Here is a 20,295-nt window from a genome sequence, read left to right as displayed (position 1 = left end):
GAGATGCAGAAGCACACGGAGGAGTGACAAGGGGGCGCCAGGAGCACTGATGGGGAAGCTGGATAGGAAGTGCATGGATCATACAGCTAACACTTTCTGCAAATAAGAATTAACTTGGGGTAACAAATCATTAGATCCAGCACAAAGAGGAGGTCTTCAACAAACATAAGCTCCCTCCATCATCTCTTCCCTCCATCAGCACTGTTTTATTCAAAAATTTATTTCCCAAGGTTGATTTCCTAGTAACCTTGGGACCTGTTCTTGTATTCTTGAGAGGTTGTTTTTCTCACCAGAATATCAGACTGTTATTTTTCAAAATGATAAATATTCACTGCATGCCAACAAAGCCTGGGTCCTACCCCAGGCACTGAGTCCACTGGGATGGCTGCCCGGACAAGGGAGTGTGGACTTCCCGTAGAGAGCACTGGGGCCATGCGGTCCCCCTCAGTGCAGGTCATCCCAGGTGGATGGAGGAAGGATTCTGGGCTGACCCCTTCAGGAGCCTCACCCTCTCCCACGGCTCCAAGCTCCAGACACAAGCCCTGAGAATGAGGGTGTGAAGATGGGAGTATTTCAACGGGCGGGGTGGAGCTGGGTGCTCACAGGGGCTGGCTCTCTGACCCTTGGCCCTCAAATACTGTCTCAGAACCAGCAGCATCAGAATCACCTTAAAGCCTGTCAGAAAAGCAGGATCTCAGCCTCCACCCCAGACCTACTGAAGGGAAGTCTTCACTTTAAGGGGCCCCCAGGTGATTCATGAGCAGATCTGAGAAGCACTGTTCTAGAAAATGCTTCAGTTATCACCATTCAAAGCCCTGACGTAAAAACACTGGATAGATGGAAGCAATGGGGTCCAGCGGAAAGAACCCAATGAGGAGCGGGGAGTTAAGCTCTCCACAAACGTTAGCTGTTGTCAGGTAGTTGTTACACCCTGGTCAGCTGTGTGAAAATGGGCAAATCCCCCAACCTCTCTGGGCTGAACTTTCCCATATGCATGGGGATGGGAGTGGACTACAACAAACTTTATGATTCTTTCCAGTTCTAAAGTTCTAGATCTATGATTCTATTTGACGAGACTCTGTTTTGTCGCCCTCTCTACACTAAAGTAGGGGTTTTAATAAGCAGTTGCTGTATTTAATATAGCCTGGCATACAGCAGGGCTTAATAAATATTTGTTGAATGAATGGGAAATAAACTTGAGTGGCCAGTAATGGAACAATGGTAAGGTAAACTTAATGCCTGATTATTCAGGTGACAAAAATATGCTACCTTTAACAAGTGATGTTTTCAAAGATATTTTTCTTATTACAAAACCAGGCAAAAAGCAATTTACTTTTGGCAACGCGTAGACAGTAGAAGTAGAAAGCAAAGCAAAAAAGAAAAAATTATTATAAGAAGTCAGGACGATAACCTTAGAGGAATGATAGAGTACAAAGAGTTTTTTTAATGTTTGTTATTAAAAGAATTTTTAAATTGTGATAAAATATGCATAATATAAAATTTACCATCTTAACCATTTTAAGTGTGCAGTTTAGGAGTGTTAAGCACATTCACATGGGTGTACCACCAATTTCCAGAACTCTTTTCATACTGTAAAACTAAAACTCTATTAGTTGAACACTAACTATTTCCCTTTCCCCAGCCCCTGGTAACCGCCATTCTACTTTCTGAGTCTTTGAATCTGACTACCCCAGGAACCTCACATAAGTGCAATCATGTAGCATCTGTCTTTCCGTCATTGGCTTATTTCACTTTGCATAATGTGCTCAAGGTTCATCCATGTGGTACTGTGTGTTAGAATTTCCCTCATTTTTAAGGCTTAATAATATTCTATTGTCCATATATACCACATTTGTTTATCCATTCATCCATCAATGGACACTTGGGTTACTTCTACTTCTTGGCTATTGTGAATAATGCAACTAGAACATGTACAAATATCTCTTCAAGATTCTGCTTTCAATTAATTTGGGTCTATACCCAGAAGTGGAATTGCTAGATCATATGGTAATTCTATTTTTAATTTTTTTGAGGAAACACCATACTATTTTCCATAGCAGCTACACCATAAAGAGTTTTCAATAAGAGCAAATGCTTTCACGATACTGTTAAATGGAAAAAGTAAGCTACAGCTTACACATATACAGCATAATCTCAACTACATTAAAAAAGCATAGGAAGAAAGATGAAGTAAATAACATGAAACTGTTAACCAATAACAGTGGGTTCCACTAGATGTTGGTAAGAGTAGACTTATATTCTCTTCTTTTCCCTAATTTTCTATGATGAGCACAAACTACACTGACAGTCAAGAAAAAAATGTGAAAAAAATTCAGTAGGACACATTTTTCTTCTTGGTCATCACATCATCCATTGCATGGAATCTGACAGTCCATTAAGTTTACCACATTTACTAAAAGGACACACACACACACACACACACACACACACACACACACACACACACAGAGGTTTTTCTTTTTATAACCAAAGGAGACGCTAGATAACTGAATTGATTTCTGAAAAATTTTAAGCCCAAAATAACAGTAATTCCAACTCTCAATCAAAGTAAATAAATCTTTTCTCCTCTTTCTCTTACTTGACAGGGCTTTTTAAAAGTCCTTCCTATTCAGGTGGGACCTGTGATCCAGCTGGGACAGAAGAGCTGGAATCTGTAGCAAGGGCAGCAGCCAGGGCCTCGAGCGGGGCTGCACTGACCTCCTCTCCCACAGTCAGCCTCGCCAGGCCACCAGCTGACCCCTAGTTTCACTCAGTTTCTGGCCTGGGTCAGCTTAGTTCTCCTTCAGTAGTTGGTAAACTGCCTTTGCACCAGGAGAGAGACAGTAAACTGGATTGAGGAGAGAGGGATGGAGGAAAAGGGGGAAGAAGGGACTTGAAGGATTAACCAGCTGATTTCCATAAAGGCTTTGACATCTTGGAATGAAAAGCGGCCTGTAAGAGCAGAAGCCCAGTCCCCTACTCGGGCCATGTTGCCAGCTGGCCATTCATCACCAAAAATTCCCCAACAAATCCATGGCTATTGCTTAATCACCTCATATAAATCCCTATTAATCTTGCAAAGTCAAAACACAAATATATAACAAAAGTCTTTATTTTATATGCCCTCAATTTCGGGGTTAAAAATTTAAAAACGGAACTGGTCATCCAATGGCTCCAATGTACTTTTTTTTTAAACCCCTTTTTGGGGAATAAATAAATTACATCCTCACTAATGTTTTTGTACACACTGGATTGAATAAACTCAAGCTAATGATCAACATAAATTGAAGAAGGAAAAAGGTGTTAGTGCTAAAATTTAAACCGACTTTTTTTTTTTTGGCAATAACACTGACATTTCAAGCTATACTAAAAAGATACAGAAAATCCTTAGTAGGCACAAAAGAACATTTATTCCTCTTTCTTTTGTAAATTTCTATGGACATAAAGGAGCGTCTTCAGCAGCCAAATTTGGAATGCTCTGCATTGTAATGGTTTTCAGGGGAAAAGAATGTGAGAATGTAAGTCAGGGGTTGGCTTTGAGAAGGGCCCACTAGGACCCATAAGTGGCTCATCTGAGCATGGGGCTCCCGGTGCAGACAAACATCTTCTGGGACAACACTCTCTGAGGACCTCAAGGGCAGGGCAGGCGTGCAACAGGCTGAGGCTTCATCACGTATATCTGATTCTATACCTTCCTATTCAGGAAACTCAAAGTTATCCTGCCAGTGACGTGGATAATCCAGAAAAACTGACACGTGGCTTTGGGATACATTGTGTTCTGGCCACGTGTTTTCCTTTCAAACTCTATTCCAGGCTCTGAACACATCCTGCTTAATATGGTAAAAGTGAACTGGGGAGCAAGAGGAAGCCTGGTGTTAACAGACCACCCACGGAGTGTAAAGTTCACACTTGGATAATAAAGAGTTGACTGTACTGGAAACATAAAAGTGGCTTTCCTGGACTCTGGGCAAAGAAGGTGGAAACCCAGTGAATTTCAGTGATTCATGCCTTTGTTTTCTAGGGCTGGAAAATCATGGAGGAAAATCAGAGAATGGGGGGGGAAGGGTGGATGCAGACAATAATGAAAAGACTGATTAGAAAACTGCAATTTTCTAAGTGCAATTAGAAGGCCAGGGGGACTTCTCCAGCTGAAGACGGGGCTGATGGCAGCTTTGTCATCCATCACAGGGAACTGCACAACATGAAGGCCCATTCAGATCGCTGGCCTATTACTCTATCTCCTCCTTCCCAGCCAACAAGCAGGAATTGACTCAGGAAGCCAACAGATGATGAATTTCTATAAGGGGTAGCAAACTAAGGGGGCAGAAATTCCTTCCTTATAGAACTTTAAGAACAGGAGATTCAGATTCTGTCTTGGGGCAGTCCTGGCTGGAAGCAGGGGTTTCAATAGGATCGTTTCCCTGACTTCCTGATCCCCAGAAATAATAGCTGCGAGGACCAGGCCTACTAATTGGTAAACAGATGAGAGTACAAATATGATCACAATTCTTTGTTCTCTCAAAAAAGCCATCTTGGGAAGTTCTCTAAAAGCCACACAGAAGCCAAATGATACTAGGCTCAGGGGAGCAGTTTATGAACAGTCAATGAACTCCTGTTCTCTAAATAAAAGAGAGAAAACAAAAATCGTACTAAAAATGAGAGGCTAACCATTAACCATCACTTTACTGGCATTTCAGATACTAGAGAATTTCCCCATCACTATCTCTGGCCAAAGATACAGGTGTTTAGACAAACATGGAGACTCACATCTCTACCCACTGAGGAATTCTTCACTGGGTTGCTTTCCTTTCACCAAGCGGCCTCCACATATCTCCTCAGCCCCATTCTCTGCTACACATACCTTATACTTTAGGTTTCAGAAGAGCTAACTTCTTTCTAGTTCTCCACACTCACCATGTCACTTCATATTGCTATGTTTTTGCCTATGACATTCCCTGAGCCTGGAACACCCTGCCCTACCCTGGCCACTTGGCAAAATTCCCAACTCTTGAAGGCATCCACCCTCCAAATGCCGGGCTACTCCTGTACCTACTACATACATTTGTTATCATACTCACCATATTCGATGAAAATTATTTATTTACACATCTTCTCACCACCTGGATGGGAGCTCCTTGAAGCCAGGACTAATTCTTTCTATACCTTTGCATCCCTACAACTCCTAACACAGCGGCTATCGTGTAGTCTATGCTCGCTCACAAGACTTTGTTGAATTACACTGATTTGTGGGTCTCACATTAACCATTGCTTGTCTTGCCATATAAGATGGGAGACCAACAAAAGTGAACAAAAGCACATTTTTTGAAAAATAAAAAAGAGGCTGTTATGTTAGACAACCAACATACTAATTATTAATCAAAGGCAATATACCACAGCATGGAATGTGGTAGCCTATGGGCCTCTGCTGGACCCCCCTTCTCCCAGAATCACAGAGGATGTAGCAGTGGGTGGGAGGCCCTTGCAGTAACACAGATTTTGAACAGAGTGTTACAGAGAGGACTCCTTGTGTATTCGAGAGAAACTGAGAAATTCTTTTTGCTCCATCTTTCACATGGTAAATGTTCTAAGTTTCAGAAAAAACTAACGATGGCAAGGATGAATAAAAGAAAAAAAAACGTATCCACTCTCCTTTGCCTTGCTTATTCAATCTTCTCTACTACCTACCCAAAAAGGCAATTTGCATGTCGTTTTCTTATTCACCTGCTCTGGGCCCCTCTGCAGCTGCTCAAGTCTAACATCAATCTCTCATCTCTGAGCTGCAATGGTACCTGATAGTTTGTACCACATGATTTAGTCAATTACTGCCTTTCATTGTTAGGATATCTAACACAGGGCTGGGCACATAGCAGGTATTCATAAAAACAAGCTGATTGGTGGACAGATAAAAAGCCATATTACATGCCCCCCAGCCACACAGCAGTTTTAGAAAAATTGTCAAGAAAATATTTTTCTTTCTTTACCACAACCCAAAGTTCAAAAAAGATAAATACTCCTGGGCTTCCCTGGTGGCTCAGTGGTTGAGAGTCCGCCTGCTGATGCAGGGGACACGGGTTTGTGCCCCGGTCCAGGAAGATCCCACATGCCGCGGAGCGGCTGGGCCCGTGAGCCATGGCCGCTGAGCCTGTGCATCCGGAGCCTGTGCTCCGCAACGGGAGAGGCCGCAACAGTGAGAGGCCCGTGTACCGCAAAAAAAAAAAAAAAAAGAGATAAATACTCCAATAAGTTTAGAAAACTCATGCCAGTGACTTTTAAAACTCCCACAACGAGGGGCTTCCCTGGTGGCACAGTGGTTGAGAGTCCGCCTGCCGATGCAGGGGACACGGGCTCGTGCCCCGGTCCGGGAGGATCCCACATGCCATGGAGCTGCTGGACCTGTGAGCCATGGCCGCTGAGCCTGTGTGTCCGGAGCCTGCGCTCCACAACGGGAGAGGCCACAACAGTGAGAGGCCCACATACCGCAAAAAAAAAAAAAAAAAAAACAAAAAACTCCCACAACTAGAAACAGCATTTCTCCAATGTATTCCTAACCCCTGATAACTCCATGCTCACGTGGGGCTTTAACATACCTCTTGGCCAGCCAGATTTTGGCTTTAGTACAAACAGCGACGTCAGCCAGCTCCTGCTGAAAGTATGTATTCATTCTGTATTTGGAGTCTGAGAAGGCTTGTAACAAATGAAAAACCTAAACCAAAAAAAAGAGAAAAAGCAATATCCTGCTGTGAAAATATATTTTTCCTAAATGTCCAGTTCCTCCCTTTTAGGTTTCCTTAAAACATTCCCCTCAAAGAAAACAGACACCTGCAAAATGTGGCTCTGGTCTCTTTGCAGAAAAATCATGTTGGTCTTGGAGGACGCAGCAGGTGGCGAAAAACCAACGTCTTTCATCTGTACCTGTGCTCTGGGTTCCTCGCACAAGTCCAAAAAATGAAGATTACTCTGTGACCAGTCATTAGATGCCAAGAGCTTATTAGTTACAAACAACCTATAAATTGATTTTAGCAAAGAAATGCAAACATCTTTCTCTATCTTAGCAGTCTCATATGGAAAAAAAAAAGTACTTTTTAAAGTCAAAATCTTACTACACAGGAAAAATCAAATGTCTGTGAGTCTAATCTGGTTTGGGGTTTATCACAACATGCTTGGCTAAAGAAGCAGGCCGCAATGATGCTTGCCTTCGCAAACAGTGGACAGTGATGTCTGTAAACTATTTAGGTTTTTTAGATCTTCCCTGAGATGTCAGGAGCCGAGGGAGCACTGCAGACACACCCCACTTTCTTATTCTTGCATGACATTATATATCAGAATTAAGCAGAGAAAGACAAATCCTGTTGTATCTCTCCAGCAGCCTATATTTAGAATGAAGGCCACAATTCCAGCAAGCACGTGCCATAGGCCGTGCGTGTGTGTGTGTGTGTGTGTGTGTGTGTGTGTGCGCGTGTGCGCGCGCATTGGCACGTGCACGTAAGTGTATCTTGGGTTCACTCAGTGATGACATCAACAAGGCCTTTGTGAGAAGTACAAACCTGCAGCAGAGAACAAAAGTGGACAAGGGCGTAAATGGGATCCACTGACCTTAGCCAGTGTCAAGGGAAAAGACATGTCAGAGAAATCCTTCAGTGCCCTTATCAAGGGGAGGAGGAGGGTGGAGCAAAGCAAGCACAGATAAACACATCAAGAACTTGGAAAGTCTATTTTAATCATCAGTTTGTTTTCTTTCCCTATTGTATCCTTTACCAGAGCGGCACATGATTCTACCTAAGTAACAAGATTCAACTTTTTCTTCTCTCTTTCCTGTCAGTGAGGGACTTGAGAGTTAAATACAGAAGGAAGCAATGAGGAAAACCAAGAGGCCAAGATAAGAGATCCAGAGTCATCAGACTCTAAATGGGTATGAGCTGGCAGGTTTTCCCGGGTCAGAGATCTGCTATATGCTGAGCACCTGTGGTTTAGAGAGTCAAAGGAAATTTTGATTACTTATTTTATGTAACTGCTATTAAAAATTTTTTTCTTCCTAAATGGAAGTAATTGTACAGGAGAAGGCACACAAGTCCCCATGTGGAGACTGCAAATGCTTTCTCTAATAATTGATCTGTTATTTCAGAAGCAACCGATCAACCATCACTACTTCACCACACTCCCCACAGGGACTCACACCGCCCGTCGTGAAGTCTGGAGCAATGAGTCTGGCCGGGGCTTCTGTTCTTATGCGATGACTGCCAGAGTGAAAAGACTACCTCCCTCTGCCCGAATCCCCAGCATCCTGAAAGAGCTGGCAAAGCCACTGGGCCTAGCTTTACTTCTCTCCACAGCTGCACAAAACCAACCACCAGGGCTTTTCATGGTGTCACAGGATTATAATTAATCAGCAGACACCAGCAAAATACATGACTTTGGAATTTACTTGTAAAGAAAGCCGTGAGATTTTCAAACGCCTCTCATTTAGAAGCAATCACTTCAAAAATAACTCCTGATGGATGTTTAAACTTAGTCCTATATTTGCTCACCTTACTTGGCAAAAACAAGGCTGTTTTTGAAACGCTTGGTAGCTCTGGTTTATGAAAATCGGCCTACAAGTCCATCAATTCTGTCACCTTGGGCACAAACCAGACAACAATTGTGATCCTGGTTATTCACCAGGAACGGAGAGCGATCTATTTACATGGAACAAATGGAGGGGGAGGTACGCTTAGAAGAACCTCGGTGGAAATAAGCACGTAGGAGAGACAGAGTAATACGAGTGAAAGACAGGGTCAGAGAAGACAAGCAAAACAGGGGGCAGGGGAGGAGAAGGAGCAGAGAAGCCAGAGGGAGGGAAGAGGAGAAAAAAGGCTTATGAGCAAATGTATGAAACAGGTTCCTATGTTTTTTGTTCTTTTTATAAATTTATTTTATTTATTTTATTTTTGGCTGAATTGGGTCTTCGTTGCTGCGAGTGGGCTTTCTCTAGTTGTGGCGAGCGGGGGCCACCCTTCGCCGCAGTGCACAGGCTTCTTACTGCGGTGGCTTCTCTTGTTGTAGAGCATGGGCTCTAGGCACGCGGGCTCAGTAGTTGTGGCTCGTGGGCTCTAGAGCGCAGGCTCAGTAGTTGTGGCACACGGGCCCAGTTGCTCTGCGGCATGTGGGATCCTCCCGAACCAGGGCTCAAACCTGTGTCCCCTGCGTTGGCAGGCGGATTCTTAACCACTGCGCCACCAGGGAAGCCCCAGGTTACTATGTTTGAGATAACTTTTTCCTTCAAGATAATTAATGAAAATATTTGAAAATATGATTACCCTCATATGGCATTAAGAGTGCTGGGTTTGGGACTTCCCTGGCAGTCCAGTGGATGAGACTCTGTGCTTCCACTGCAGGGGGCACAGGTTCAATCCCTGGTCGGGGAACTAAGATCCCACAAGCCCCATGGGGTGGCCAAAAAAAAAAAAAAAAAAGAGTGCTGGGTTTAATTCTCTCAAGAAAAATGAGGCCATCCTTTGCATTCAGTCCAAAAGTGAGGCCAGGCCCCTGGAACTCTGGTCCAAGGTCAGATCCGGGAGCTCCAGGCAGCTCCCAGGAAGGATCATTTGTCCATCAGCTCTGAAAGGACAGCAGGGGTGAGGCAGCTCATCCTCCTCCCGTCCTTTCCTAAAGTTCTGGTCCAGAAGAACTTCTGGGCAAAGAGTGTGGTCAAGCCCAGGCCTGGGATAACTTGGAAACAGCCTATAATACAGGACTGTATCAAACCAAACACAGAGAAACTGCAGCTGCCAGACCGGAGGATGATGACTGAGAACAGGAGAACTCTGAGAAGTTTAGTGTCACTTTAGGTGTCTCAAATTTGCAACAGGATTCCAACATTCAGTCCACAAATATTTATTAAACAACTATTACTACCAGGCACTGTCCTAGGGGCTGCAGCAGAGAACACATAGAATCCCTGCTTTCCTGCAGCTTACATTCTAGTTGCAGATAAACAGAAAACCAATCATTTCCCAGATGCTGCCTGGTTGGGATTTATAACCTGCACGATAGCATCACCATCGTGCTCTTATGCGTGGCCTCACCCTTCACCACATCCAGTGCAGAGCAGGAATTCAACAAGCATTTGCTGAACTGATGTCGATATTGGATGCCCCTTCCTGTATTAACTCTGCCTTTAAGACACGTGCCCATGGGTCTGGTGAGTTGCTGTTGGTGCCAACCCCATGTTAGGAGCGGAAACACAGAGCTGAATAATACGCACTCCTCACTTCAGTGGATTCCTAACCCTAGTAGATTCCTAATCCAGTGGGGAAGGCAGGGAGGCTGGACCAGTAGTAAGAATGTAGCCCTGTGGGCGGGGCAAGGAGCACAGCCTTCGGAGCCAGGAGGACTTGGGTGGAAACCCAGTTCCTAGCTGTGGGGCTTTGGGCCACTTGTTCACCTCGGTTTCCTCGCAGTAAAGAGTATAATAATGTCTACCTATCTGACAGGACTGTAGAGAGATTTTAAAGAATATATATGTAGAGTACTTGGCACACGCTCGGCACCTGATCCAAATGCTAGTTCTCTTTCTGTCTCCTCCCTCCCTTCCAGCCCCCATTCCAAAAATAAACAGAGATGGCTTTGCAGGAATATCATATTTGCAAATATGAGATTCATATTTGGCCTTGAAAAGAATCTTGCCAGAATTGGGGAAAGAATATGCAAGCAGAGGAAAGTGAATTATTAAAAACTGTTAAAGAGTATTAAAACATTGGTATTGCCAACAACAAAAAAATGAACCTTAAGGTAAACTATGGACTTTAGTTAATAATAATGTGTCAATATGGGTTCATTAATTGTAACAAACATACCACTCTAATGCATGCTATTAATAAGCCAACTGGGGAGAGGGGCTGGGGAAGAGAGGAATAACATGGAAACTCTTTGTACTCACTTTTTCTATAAATCCAAAATTGTTCTAAAAAAACCCGTTAAGTAAAAAAAAATATTGGGACTGCTCAGGGGACAGCAAATAGTTGCGTGTAACAATATCACAGCCAGGGTGTGCGTAGGGTAGCAGGAGACACAGCTGGAGATGGGTCAAGTCAGACAAAGAAGGATCTCAAAGGCAGCATCGAGGGATGTGCATTCTGTTCTGGAGACAGCAAAGACCTCCTCAGACAGAGCTCTTATGTGATCAGATCTGTAATGCGGAAAGAAAAGGCCAGGGGCAGTGAGGCGGCTGGACCAGAAGGGGCAGGGTGAGTGAGACTACTGCCAGTCTAGACAAAAGGTGACGTTTGAAACTGGAGCCTGGAAACCAAGAAGAGCTCGTGGACCAAAAGTGGCTGCAGATGTTTCATTCGGCCTACACAGTATTTTGAAATCATCATTTATGAATTGGGAGGTTTCACATCAGAATCACCCTGATGTCTAAACTCTTTTGAAAAATGAGAAGATCTGACAATTTGCTTTTGTGACACCCCCCATCACTCCTCCCCAATCTAAACGATGGCAGCAGTGGAATGCAGAGGAAAGGGTACATTTGAGAGATGTTTTGGAGGCTGAAGAAGCAGGACTTGGCAGCTGCTCTAGACCTGGAGTTGAGGGTCAGGAAGGAGACCTTCCCTCAGGCAGCTGGGGATCGAGGGCCATGCTTCAAGACAGGGATCACGAGAATATGCGGCAGGATTGGGAATGAGGGAGGGGGATTTAATGAGTTTGGTCAGGAATATCCATGTGAGGCTTGTTAGGGTAATTTATCTTCCAAATCAGGAATTCTTTTGAGAGTGAAAAAGAGCTCTATTAATAATCACACTGGGACAGACCAAGACTGTTGGTGACCTCCAGCTATAGCAGGCCCCTTGGAGAAAGGTTAGAGTGGACTTAGGGGTGTGTCCAGCAAAAAAAAAAAAAAAAAAGACAACAGGAGAAAGCTTTATTGACTTTAAACAGCTGTGACCCGGTCAGAAAGAGACAAAAAGCACACAGAAAACAACCAAGTGCAAAGCAACATCATCACCCATGACTATCACAGGAGGCCTGGGACTGCCCAGAGATGAGCTGGTCACACCTGCCCCGAGGAGGGGGTGATCAGGAAGCAGCTAGAGCGGACTAAGACTTCTTGCCCCTGAGATGCGAAAGACTTAATGAAACTCCGGGAGGATCTAAGAAAAGTCTGGAGAACAGTTAGCCTCTGCCCACCCCCATCCCCACTCTAAACACAGAGAGACTGAGGGGAGCCCCAAGCATCTGTGTAAAGCATGGGGTCCATGCTGGCAGCTTTGAATCTTAAAAGTGACTCCACAGAGCAAATGTAATGCTCTTTGAATAAATGCCACAGGCCCAAAAAGAGTCATGAGGCAGATCCCTGAAAAAACTTGTGCTGCACCAGTAAAGTATGTCTGGTTTATGCTGCTGGACTAAAATAGTGACTTGTGTTAGACAAGATCAAGATGATATATGGCTGTTTGGGAATGCAACGCTGAGATGGGTTTTCCTCTTCACTAAGCATGGCTTCCAGGCAATTTTCCCCTTTATAAAATCAACAGCAGCTGAGCTCCAAAAACCAGCAGGATCCAGCAATAACAGGACCAGGTTAGACAGGCCATGCGAAAGGACAGCCCCAATAAGAAAAGGGATGCTCATTTCAGAGGTCAGATATAAATGAGGTGAAGGTATCATGATCAGGAATAATCCCGAACTCCAAAGATCAACAAATTTATCCCCTTTTGCAGCTGTACTTCCTTAAAAACAAAGTCTGGTCTTCTAGTGCAGCATGCAGACTGGGGGCGAACACTTCTGCCCCTATCACATTCAGCCGAGTATAAAATTTCTGTATCTGCTCTTCTGCCTCCTGGCCTTCTCCCCGGGCTGCTCCAACCCCCAAAGCTAAGTCAGAGCCACATTTTTCCAAGCCCAGTGTTTACACAGGATTTTATTTCGGCTGGTAAAACATCTGTATTTTTTCAGGGACTTAAATAAATGATCTATGCCGGGAATGTACAGTATAGGGTGATGTCAGGCCCCCTTTTCTTCTCAACTCACTGGGCAGAACAGGCAAACATTGTTTCAGCCTGTGGCTGGGAATGCGAATATTTATCCTGTCGACTTAATTCATACAAACAGAACTAAAGGCAGGGAGGCAGGCAGAAGTATTTTATGGCTTTAAGTCAGACTGAAAGGAGGTGGGGTGAGAAGGGAGATGGCTGAAGGAGGAATCTAAACTTTCTAATTCACAGAAACATGCCTAATCGTTATGACTGCCAGGAAACGGATATATCAAAAATTATTTAAAAGGCAGATTGTGTTTCTATGTATGTGTGTTGGGGTGAGGGTGAAGCTGGGAAAGTAAGAGAGAGAAGAGCTCTCTAACTTATATGCCACTTCTAATCATTCTGGGTCCCGTGGCGCAGAGCACAGTGCTTGCCGGGCGCATGTGCCTGCCTGTGTCAGCTGTACAGAGAGCTCCACACACTCCTCTTTGTTACCAGCCTTGGAGGGTCACAGGGTGGACTGGAGGCGTGACCCTTGGATACTGGTCATCCCTACAAGAATGGGCTTAGTGGGCATGTGCCACCCACGGCTACTTACCCATCTAACTTTAGGCCGGAGGGCAGGTCAGGAAGCATTTCAAGTGGTTACTCTCCCCAAACCTCAACCCGTTTATCAGATGAGGACAGATCCTTAGAAAGGTCTGGGAGAATTCCCAAAAGGTGACACTTAGCTGCCTTGTGTTGCTGCTGCCAGGAAAAAGATGCTAATTACAAAGTGTCATTACTTCCTGGCTGACTCTGGCTTGGGAAACAGGCCATGAATATCTTTAAAGACTAAAATGTACAAAAACACAAAGTCTGCAGGGGTCTGGAAATTCACTTTGTGTCTCAAACACATCCCCTCCTTTCTAGTAACACTCCCACTGTTCTAGTTCAGGAACCAAAAGACCTTACACTTAGATGATGAAAACAACTGAAAGGACAGGTCTCTGCCTCCAAAACTTATTTTACACATGGCTGCAGGCAACTCTTCTTAAAGCCAAGTCCTGATCGTATCACTCCCAAATTCAAAATCCTTCAATGATCTCCAGTGTCCTAAAATAATCTGCTGGCCACGGAAGGCTCAACCTACCTTTCTAGTGTTACCTCCTACTTCTTCCACTTCATGGACCTATTATGTGGCCACGAGGGATGATTTCCCATTCCTGACAATGCTTTTCTGTCCAGGATGTTCCTTCCATTTCTCCCCACACCTCTTCCAGCTCTGCCTATTGAAATTCCATTCATACTGTAAGGCCCAGCTTAAATACCACCTCCTCCATAAAGCCTTCCTCAGCTTTCATCAACCACCTCCTATCCCCACCCTAAGACTTTCCTCCTCAGGGCCCAACAGCTCATTTCATTTCTTTTTTTTAACTTTTTAAATCCTGTCGTCATGGTTATCGATCCACAATTTCCCTTTCCTGGAGCATAGCTCATTGAAGGAAAGGGCTATGTCTGTTCTTCATAGCTCCTGGACTCCAGGGATATACAGCTTTGTCTGGCAGAAAGAGAGACTCAATAAACAGAGCACGTATTGATGTGGAATTCCACCCTGCCCCCTTGCCAGGGTGGCAGGAGCAGAACCTGTATTTGCAGCTGCAGCTGGGGTGCTAAGAGCCATCTCTCTAAACTCTCCCCACACAATGGGATTGGGGGGAAATACACAGTATTAATAAGAGAGTGAGTATACATTTGTCTTGGATCATTTCTGGCCTTGTGCTCCAAATCTGACAGTGCAGTGAGCAGTTCCATCACCCAGAAGAAGTGTCAAGGGTCCCGAGTTGTTGGGTAAGGGTGAGGTTTAGAGGTAGTCAGTCTTAACCCAACATACAAACAAAGGCTTGCTTATAAAGAATTAACAATTTCCAAAACAGTGATATAATATCTGTTCTAGGGCTTCCCTGGTGGCGCAGTGGTTGAGAATCTGCCTGCCAATGCAGGGGACACGGGTTCGAGCCCTGGTCTGGGAGGATCCCACATGCCGCGGAGCGGCTGGACCCATGAGCCACAACTGCTGAGCCTGTGCATCTGGAGCCCGTGCTCCGCAACAGGAGAGGTCGCGACAGTGGGAGGCCTGCGCACCGCGATGAAGAGTGGCCCCCACTCACCGCAACTAGAGAAAGCCCTCACACAGAAACGAAGACCCAACATAGCCAAAAATAAATAAATAAATAAATAAATAAATAAATAAATTTATAAATGTATTAAAGTTAAAAAAAAAATCTGTTCCAACTAAAGAGTTTCTAGCTTTAGAATACAGACACATTTCTGAAGAGCTATGTATAACATTTTTCAAATTATGAATTATTCATTTGTAAAATTAATCCCAGTTTAAATTTTTTAGGAGAAGCCTGATTATGCTTGATAATTTATCTTTTCTAATATCTGGATCCTCAAACTACTGAGTTTCCTTAAAGACAATACTGAGATCAATAAGGAACTCTCCGATGTAGCAAAACTCATTAATGAAAAATAAAACTGGTAATTTGTTCAGTCAAGACAGTTAACGCAATACCGAAAGAGGAGAGTTAGCAGTGGTATAAATGAAACAAAATTAGTCATGAATCAGTAATTGTCGAAGCTGAGTGATGGGTATATGGGATTTATTATATTATTCTGTCTACATTTGTGTATATTTAAAATTTTATAACAGAAGTTTAATAAAAAGATTTAGAGAGAGAGAGAAGTCAAAGAGAAAAGAAAACAGCTATAGGACATAGAGATGAAATCAATATAAAAAGAGCTTATGATCTAGTGCATGAAATAAGATATATACATAAGTAACTAAAATTAAAGGTAGAAAACAGTAAGCGCTGTAGGAGGGATAGAGAATAGAAGGTCCAGAAATAACTCCCTGGAAGTTCAGAAGATGATAAAAGTGACATTTAAGCAGTAGTGAAAAGATTGATTTATTCAATAAATGGTATTAAGACAACCAACTAGTTCTTTGGATCTGTACCCAAATCCTTGCACTGAAATAAATTCAAGATGGAGAAAATAATCAAATGCTAAGAAAAAAGAAACTATAAAAATGGTAGAAGAGAACAGGAAAATGTTTTACAGTCTTTAGGTAAAAACAGGCTAAGAATGAACACAAAGCCATGAATGTAAAAAAATAAAAAGTAAAGAAAGATGTATTTATAACATAAACTGAACATAAAAACTGAAATCTTTTGTACAGCAAAAACTACTAGGAATATTCCAAAGTACAGGTAAACCAGGGGTAAAATATTTGCCAATGCCCCTAAGGAACAAAGCTCTTGCAAATTACTAACAAAAATGAAAGTAACTGAATGAAATACGCCAGGGAGTTACAAACTTCCTCATTCATAGCACCCTTAGCACCTCAATAATCTTTTCATGGTGCCCCTAGGCCAAAAGAAATACCTAACAGTTCCATTTATTAAGTAGTTAGGTCCAAACAACCTAATAAGTATTTATGCCCTAACAACTTTTTGAAAAAATAATACACGTAAGTTGAAAGAAAAAATATCTTTATTTCATTCTTGAATAACCACAATTACTTACTAATGGGATGTGTATGCCTGTTGGATACTTTATAACTTCCCAAGCCTTGGAATTGCTGGACTCTACCACCCTCATTCCTATTCCACATGGCTTTTCTCATGGTACTGGTTCTTTTTTTTTTAAGCTTCTGTGCTTTTCATTCATTCATTCATTCATTTTAATTTTTTTAAACATCTTTATTGGAGCATAATTGCTTTACAATGGTGTGTTAGTTTCTGCTATATAACAACGTGAATCAGCTATACATATACATATATCCCCATATCTTCTCCCTCTTGTGTCTCCCTCCCACCCTCCCTATCCCACTCCTCTACGTGGTCACAAAGCACCGAGCTGATCTCCCTGTGCTATGAGACTGCTTCCCACTAGCTATCGATTTTACATTTGGTAGTGTATACATTTATTTATTTATGGCTGCGTTGGTCTTCTTTGCTGCACGCAGGCTTTCTCTAGTTGCGGAGAGCAGGGGCTACTCTTCGTTGCAGTGCGCCGGCTTCTCATTGCGGTGGCCTCGCTTGTTGCGGAGCATGGGCTCTAGGTTCACGGGCTTCAGTAGTTGTGGCTCGCGGGCTCTAAAGCGCAGGCTCAGCAACTGTGACACACAGGCTTACCTGCTACGTGGCATGTGGGATCTTCCCAGACCAGGGATCGAATCTGTGTCCCCTGCACTGGCAGGTGGACTCTTAACCACTGCGCTACCAGGGAAGTCCCTCTCATGGTACTAGCTCTTTATTCCAGCAACTATCAAATACTCAACTTTGCAAAGACATACAGAATCATCAAAATGAATGCAGTGTGAGCTAATGTTGATAACTGTAAATGGCTTTAAGCTAGTAGTTCACATAATATCTCACAGATGGCAAGTGTCATTGTCCTTCTCCCCCAAATTTAAAATATCCCACAGCGCTTTGGCTCACACTTTGGGAACTGCAAATGTTTAGCAAAGAATATAAACAAGCAATTCACAGATGAAATACAAATAGCCAATAAACATATGAAGACATGTTTAATTTCATTAATGTTTAAGGAAGGGCAATTCAAACAATGAATTTTTAAAGGAAAAATATTAATTCACAGAGAATTTTTTTTAAGGGCAGGACGCCTTAATATGTGGGTAAAGAAACAGACATTCTCATTCATCACTGGTGGGAGGAGAAATTGTTACAACCTTTCTGGGGGGTAACCAGCAGGGCCATGTTGTTGCACATACAATGTATTCTATACAAATGGTCTCCCTTGTTGTTAGACAAAGCAGCAATTTGGAAGCGTAGCAGTTGCTATCAAAATGGAAAACATGTACTTTCTTCAATCTTGCAATACCCATTTCTAGGAATTGATCTCACAGAAGCATTTACAGGTATGGGCAAAGAAGCAGGTGCCCAAGGATAATCTCAAGCAACACTTATGATAACAGGAAAATTTAGAAACAATCAATACAGGACCAGTTGAAAAAATTACAGGACATTCTTACTAAGTATCCCATCACATCTAGCCAAGCTGTACACTCATTAAACATAACGTTGTAAGGACTTCCCTGGTGACGCAGTGGTTAAGAATCCGCCTGCCAATACAGGGGACACGGGTTCGATCCCTGGTCTGGGAAGACCCCACATGCCGTGGAGCAACTAAGCCCGTGCGCCACAACTACTGAGCCTGCGCTCTAGAGCCCGTGAGCCACAACTACTGAAGCCTGTTTCAGCAGTAAATACTACAGTACTACACAGTCTGTGGGTTGGTTGAATCCAAGGATGCAGAGGAATCTTGGCTACAGAGGGCTGACTACAATTATACATTGATTAACCCCCGAGTTGTTAAGTGTCAACTGCATAGACTCATAACGAGTTGCAAAAATAGAGTTGTTGTACCTTTCACTCAGCTCCCCCTAACTGTGACATCTTATATAACTGTAGTACTATATCCAGAGCAGAAAACTGACAGTCACGTTACTGTTAATTAGATTATATACCTTATTCAGTTGTCGCCGTATTTTATGTGTATTCACTGGTGTGTGTGTTGGGGTAGAGGGGGCGTTTTAGCCCATGCATGGATTTGTGTAACCACCACCGCAATCGAGATGTAAACTTTCTTATTACCGCAAAGGAAGACAGCATTATTTTTGGAATCAGAAACAGTAAAAACAAAATAATATCCTTTTTATCATGTATTCCCTAACTTTAAACTCACTATGAAAATTCACATACTAATTATTAGGACAGGTGGCTATGTGGCATTTTTCACCAAGAGACAGAAATCAAGGAAAAGGAACTTTTCAACACATCACAGAGAAGATGTTGACTTTTCCAAGGCTCCTTTGGTCTCCTCCTTTGACTGTTCAGATCTGTGCCCAACGTGGGTGGAAGAGCTGATTGGAGGAGAGACCCACTGAGGGTGGAGAAGGCTGGCCACCAGGGAGGTAGGGAAGGGCGAGCTGCAGAGAGAGCTGCAGGAATTATTTCCAGGGTTGTCTTCAGCAAACAAAGCCGAAGGAAATGCAGAGTTATTGTAATAACTTGCATTTCCCAGACGTTAGAGCAGCTGTAAAATGTGCCTTACAAAGAGTCTGACCCACAGAAAAGTGTCTGGCTTTCAGCATCTAGCCTTCAGGCTGGTAATGCACGTGACTCCCTGCTGCCCAGTGAGGGGGTTGGGGCAAAAGGCCCCGCAAACGTAGAACCGGGCCGGAGCCAGCCTCGGGAGTCTTCTGGCTTCCAGCACACTATGCTAACAGAGACTCCTCTTTCTGAAAAATGGATATGGAAAAAAAGTTTTTTTGACTCTTTGGGTTGCAGCTAATTTCAAAGGTCATCAAAGTAAACAAAAGGAAAAAACAGTGAATCTTTATAAGTCAAAAAGTGACAACTGTTTATAAAGCAACTGTTTATATTTTCACATGGAGGAAGGAAAAAAATGATTCCTCTAAGTCCCCAGGAATGGAGATTTGGGTGCTTCCCCCTTCCCCCAGTTTGTTTGTTCATTTACCATTCAACACCTCCAGCAGCGAAGTCCAGGAACATCTGTTATATCCATTTTATGTGGAATTATAAAAGTCTACTGGATGGCTGGGATTTGTGAAATAAACCAGGCAGTGTCTTAAGCAAAAGCCTCTGTAGCACTTCTTGCTAACTGTGCCTTCCACCACCCTGCTGAGAAGGTGCAATGCCCAGAGTCACATAGACCGGCTGCAGTAAGGTCTCTCCCATTCTCGAGCCTGGTTTCCCCTGAGCACCTTTGTTCAGAGAAGGGTGATTCCAGGAGGTCTAACTGAAGCCAAGGGACAGTGAAACCAATCTTTATGAACCTCCTCTGCTGACCCCTGAGAGAGATCAGAAAACCCTTTTTGCTTATGAGTTTTCTTGGCTGAGCTGACAATGATTTCTGCACAATCATCATGGATGAGCATCTAACTGGATTTTATATGTTATTAGACATATTCCAAAATAATGAGACTAGATGGTACTACAATCTAAAAGGTGTACATTGTTTTACATGGGATGCTGTTCGCATTAATCAAGGTGTGGTCCCTTGTTATAAAGATTTCATATTATTTCTACTTAATCCATTAAGGCTCAGCTCATCAACTCCCTCTGTGAAGCTCTTCCTGACAATTTTAGGTTGTGGCCATCTTTCCATCCTCTCATCCTACAGTATTTATTATTTGAACCACTCATCTGGCACCTAAGATATGTTGCCTTGATTGCTATTTATCTTTTTATGTAAACCATGTCTTTTTATCTCCTACAGAGCCTTACCGGAATGCAAAAGTTTGTTG

The 20,295-nt window shown here is 43.2% G+C and overlaps 1 protein-coding gene across 3 annotated transcripts in view; it reads right to left on the bottom strand.

Annotated features, from left to right (window-relative positions):
• Positions 1-20,295, bottom strand: part of THADA (THADA armadillo repeat containing) — a 312,182-nt gene that overhangs the window by 90,034 nt on the left and 201,853 nt on the right. For all 3 annotated transcript variants that reach the window (XM_079941582.1, XM_079941583.1, XM_079941584.1), the window contains one exon: positions 6,588-6,703. In XM_079941582.1, the coding sequence (XP_079797708.1) occupies positions 6,588-6,703 (116 nt within the window). The remainder of the gene's footprint in view (positions 1-6,587; positions 6,704-20,295) is intronic.

The sequence above is a fragment of the Stenella coeruleoalba genome (assembly GCF_951394435.1).
Source record: "Stenella coeruleoalba genome assembly, chromosome: 13".
Taxonomy (NCBI): Eukaryota; Metazoa; Chordata; class Mammalia; order Artiodactyla; family Delphinidae; genus Stenella; species Stenella coeruleoalba.
This window is presented reverse-complemented; position numbering and strand designations above follow the sequence as displayed.